The 4,358-nt window shown below is 67.2% G+C and overlaps 1 protein-coding gene across 1 annotated transcript; it reads left to right on the top strand.

Moving 5' to 3' along the window:
- OSBP (oxysterol binding protein) lies at positions 33–4,351 on the top strand. Its single transcript, XM_021401095.1, has 13 exons — positions 33–851; positions 922–1,169; positions 1,246–1,444; positions 1,673–1,775; positions 1,858–1,912; positions 2,003–2,134; positions 2,217–2,462; positions 2,537–2,657; positions 2,730–2,833; positions 2,936–3,031; positions 3,119–3,300; positions 3,385–3,605; positions 3,684–4,351. Exons 1-13 carry the CDS (start codon positions 656–658, stop codon positions 3,824–3,826), a joined length of 2,046 nt encoding a protein of 681 aa, XP_021256770.1. The 5' UTR covers positions 33–655; the 3' UTR covers positions 3,827–4,351.

The raw sequence follows: 4,358 nt of genomic DNA, 5'->3' as shown, positions 1-4,358 counted from the left end.
GCCCGCTCTCCGGAACCCCCCCCTTCGCTTCCCGACGTTCTCCGCCGCCCCCTCGGTGTCACCGGCTGCCCCCAGTACTCCCCCGGTGCCCGCTCGGTGCCCACCCGTTGCTTGACAGCTTCCCCACTGCTCCTCCCTGCTGCTGTCCGCTGCCTCCTGGTGACACCTAGTGCCCTTCAGTGCCACCCTGCTGCCTTCTCAGGGTCATCTTGGGCCTTCCCGATGCCCCCCGGCCCCTTCCTGCTCCCTGCTGGTACCCTCCCACTGTCTTCTGCTGCCCACTTGCCCCCCCCCCAGTTGCCCTTTGGTATCGCCCTGTATTCCCTCACTGTCTGCCCAGTGCCCCCTTGGTGCCCCTCATTGCCGCTGCATTGTCCTCGATGCTACCCAGTGCTTCCCGGTGACCACAGTGCCCACCTTGTCCCCTCTGGTTGCCCAGCTGTCCCCAGGCACTCCCTCAGTGCCCGCCTAATACCCTCCTTAGCGTCTGCTCCTGATTTCTGGTGCTCCTCCGTGCCACCCTGGCGCCCTCCCTGTGCCTGCCAGCGCTCACCCATTCTTCCTCAGTGCCCTCTTGTCCCCTCTCGGTGCCTGTTGGTCCCCCCCGTGTCGTCCCCCTGGTGCCCACCTGGTTCTTCCCAGCTCCAAGGCGGAGATGCGCCACACGTGCCGCGGCACCATCAACCTGGCGACGGCCAACATCTCGGTGGAGGACTCGTGCAACTTCATCATCTCCAACGGCGGGGCGCAGACCTACCACCTGAAGGCCAGCTCCGAGGTGGAGCGGCAGCGCTGGGTCACGGCACTGGAGCTGGCCAAGGCCAAAGCCGTCAAGATGCTGGAGGAGTCAGGTAGTGCCTGAACCCGTCGCCGCGGGCACGGCCCGGCGCCGCCTCCCTTAACGCCCCATCTTGCCACCAGATGATTCCGGCGACGAGTCGGTGTCACAGACTGACAAGACGGAGCTGCAGAGCACGCTGCGTACGCTGTCCAGCAAGGTGGAGGACCTGAGCACCTGCAACGACCTGATCGCCAAGCACGGCACGGCCCTGCAGCGCTCGCTCAGCGAGCTGGAGAGCCTGCGCCTGCCGGCCGACAGCACGGAGAAGATCAAGCAGGTCAACGAGCGAGCCACGCTCTTCCGCATCACCTCGAACGCCATGATCAATGTGGGTGACCCCAGGGGACGGCCCCGCTCCACTCCCCGCCCGCGGCCGCGCTGAGCCCGCGTCGCCTCCCCCGCAGGCGTGCCGGGATTTCCTGCTGCTGGCCCAGACCCACAGCAAGAAGTGGCAGAAGTCGCTGCAGCACGAGCGGGACCAGCGCATCCGCCTGGAGGAGACGCTGGAGCAGCTGGCCAAGCAGCACAACCACCTGGAGAGGGCTTTCCGCGGTGCCACCGTCCTGCCCGCCGGCGCCGCTGGCAGTGGTGGCCCTGCCAAAGGTACCCGAGCACAGCCTGGGGCCGGCTGCCGTGGGGCAGGGGGAACGGGGAAGCTCCCTGCTGGGCTTCCCTGGGATCCCGGTGTCGCCGTCCCCTGTCTTCTCCTCCGCGCCGTGCCCAAACTCTGCCCATCCGTCGCCCCACAGGGAGGTAGCGGGCACCCTCTGTGGTGCCTCTGCTCCCAACGAGCGTGCAGCACGCAGCCCCCTGTGTCCTTGTCACCCCCAGATCCCTGCTGCTCCGTGAAAGGAGACCTGAGCGACGAGGACGATGACAACGAGTTCTTCGATGCCCCGGAGATCATCACTGTGCCGGAGAGCATGGGCCACAAGTGAGTAGAGGGGCTGCCCCCCGGGGGCGGACAGAGGCAGAGCTGGACCTAACACCACCCCCTGCCCCCCCCACCCACCCAGGCGCACCGGCAGCAACATCAGCGGCACCAGCAGCGACATCAGCCTGGACGAGCAGGTAGCAGGCGGCTCTCCAGAACCGAGCCAGCTCTGAGAACGCGGGGTTGAGCGTGAGGGAATCACAGCGATGCTGGTCTTACTCCCTCAGTATAAGCACCAGGTGGAGGACACCAAGAAGGAGAAGAGAACGCGCATTCCCTACAAGCCCAACTACAGCCTCAACCTCTGGAGCATCATGAAGAACTGCATCGGGAAGGAGCTGTCCAAGATCCCCATGCCGGTGAGCAGGGATGCAGCCAGGGCCCGGTCGCTGGGGCCTGCGTGCCCTGGGCCCTCCCTTCACCTTTCAATCCCCATTCCAGGTGAATTTCAACGAGCCACTGTCCATGCTGCAGCGCCTGACAGAGGACCTGGAGTACCACGAGCTGCTCGACCGCGCCGCCAAGTGCGAGAGCTCGCTGGAGCAGCTCTGCTACGTGGCCGCCTTCACCGTCTCCTCCTATTCCACCACCGTCTTCCGCACCAGCAAACCCTTCAACCCGCTCCTGGGGGAGACCTTCGAGCTGGACCGCCTGGAGGAGAACGGTTACCGCTCCCTCTGTGAGCAGGTACCGCCACCCCGCGCCGCCGGCCCCGCGCTGGAGCGGTGCGACCGGGCTGAGCTTCCTCTCCGTCCCCGCAGGTGAGCCACCACCCGCCCGCTGCCGCGCACCACGCTGACTCCAAGCACGGCTGGACGCTGCGCCAGGAGATCAAGATCACCAGCAAGTTCCGGGGGAAGTACCTCTCCATCATGCCCCTGGGTGAGCTGCGGGGCGGGTGAGGGCCGCGCCTCGTCCCGAAGGCCGGCGTCCAACGCCGCTCTCCCCCTTCAGGCACCATCCACTGCGTCTTCCACGCGTCCGGCAACCACTACACGTGGAAAAAGGTCACCACCACCGTGCACAACATCATCGTGGGAAAGCTCTGGATCGACCAGGTGGGGCGGTGGGCGGTCCCCTCTTGCCCCACTTCCCCTCCACCCCGCAGCACGGGGACGGGAGGCGCGAGGCGGAGCTGATCTCTGTGATCTCCGTGGCAGTCGGGCGAAATTGAAATCGTCAACCACAAGACGGGGGACAAGTGCAACCTCAAGTTCGTGCCCTACAGCTACTTCTCGCGGGACGTGGCGAGGAAGGTAGGGAGCAGCCCGTGGGGTGCCAGCATTGGGGATGGGGGGGGGGGGAGAGCGCGTGGGTCACCGTGGGGTGCCCTGTCCCCTCAGGTGACGGGGGAGGTGATGGACCCCGCGGGGAAGGTGCACTTCCTCCTGCTGGGCACCTGGGACGAGAAGATGGACTGCTACAAGGTGGCAGCGGGCAGCGGGGACAACGGGGCCGAAGGCCGGCAGCGGCCGCACGAGGCCGAGGAGAGCCGGGTGCCGCTGTGGAAGAGGAACCAGCTGCCGTGAGTTGGGGGAAGTTGGGCTAGGGATTGTGAGGCCCCCCCCCCCCACTTCACAAAGGGGCTGAGCTCTCCGTGCGGGCGCAGGAAGTACGCGGAGAACATGTATTACTTCTCGGAGCTGGCGCTGACGCTCAACGCTCCCGAAAGCGGCACGGCTCCCACCGACAGCCGCCGGCGCCCGGACCAGCGCCTGATGGAGAACGGCCGCTGGGACGAGGCCAACGCCGAGAAGCAGCGCCTGGAGGAGAAGCAGCGCCTGGCCCGCAAGCGCCGCGAGGCCGAGGCCGCCCGCGCCACCGAGGATGGTAAGGAGGGATAATAATAACGGGGGGGGGACCCCGAGCCCCCGTCCCCACGGCGCTGAGCCCTGGCTGTGCCTGCAGGCACCCCCTATGACCCCTACAAGCCGCTGTGGTTCGAGCGCAAGAAGGACCCGGTCACCCAGGAGCTGGCGCACGTTTACCGGGGCGGTTACTGGGAGAGCAAAGAGAAGCAGGACTGGAGCGTGTGCCCGGACATTTTCTGAGCGCGCCGTGCCGTCGGCGCCCACCCGCCCACCGGGGTTGCCTTAGCCCATAGCCACACTGACCTTGACGCCGGGGTGGGGAGGGGGAGCCAACCCGGCCCCCCCTGGCCCTGGGAGCTCCCCCTCTGCCCTCATACGTGCACTCAGCCCCCGGTGCCCTGGAGCAGCTCCCAGGGAGCGCATCGGGGCGAGCCCGAGGCTGGCCTTGGTCTCTCTCCCCCCACCCCATTCTTTTAGCCCCCTGCCGGGCATTCGGGTTCTCTCGGGGGCAGGGGGCTAGGCTCGCTCGCCCCACAACGGTTATGATATATAGAGAGCTCTGGAGGGGCACCCTCTCCACGCTTGCCCCGGTGCCCCCAGCACGGTGCCTTCCTCCTGGGGCATTTGGGGCAGAGGGGGCACCGTGGCGGGGCAGGGACCCCTCCTCCATTCCCCCACACCCTAAACACTACAGCGGCCTGAGGATGGTGGGGGGGGAGGGGAGGGCCTCTGCAGGGCTGAGCTGACCCCGTGGTGGGGGGAGGGGGGGGCA

The sequence above is a fragment of the Numida meleagris genome, chromosome 6, assembly GCF_002078875.1.
Source record: "Numida meleagris isolate 19003 breed g44 Domestic line chromosome 6, NumMel1.0, whole genome shotgun sequence".
NCBI classification, from domain to species: domain Eukaryota; kingdom Metazoa; phylum Chordata; class Aves; order Galliformes; family Numididae; genus Numida; species Numida meleagris.
This window is presented reverse-complemented; position numbering and strand designations above follow the sequence as displayed.

What these genes read in the sequence shown, in the direction of transcription:
- OSBP (XM_021401095.1), top strand. Translation starts at nt 656, where the DNA reads ATGCGCCACACGTGCCGCGGCACCATCAACCTGGCGACGGCCAACATC. An exon ending in ACATCAGCCTGGACGAGCAG is followed by an intron (nt 1,913 to 2,002) that starts GTAGCAGGCGGC and finishes TTACTCCCTCAG; the next exon opens with TATAAGCACCAGGTGGAGGA. An exon ending in TGGAAGAGGAACCAGCTGCC is followed by an intron (nt 3,301 to 3,384) that starts GTGAGTTGGGGG and finishes GTGCGGGCGCAG; the next exon opens with GAAGTACGCGGAGAACATGT.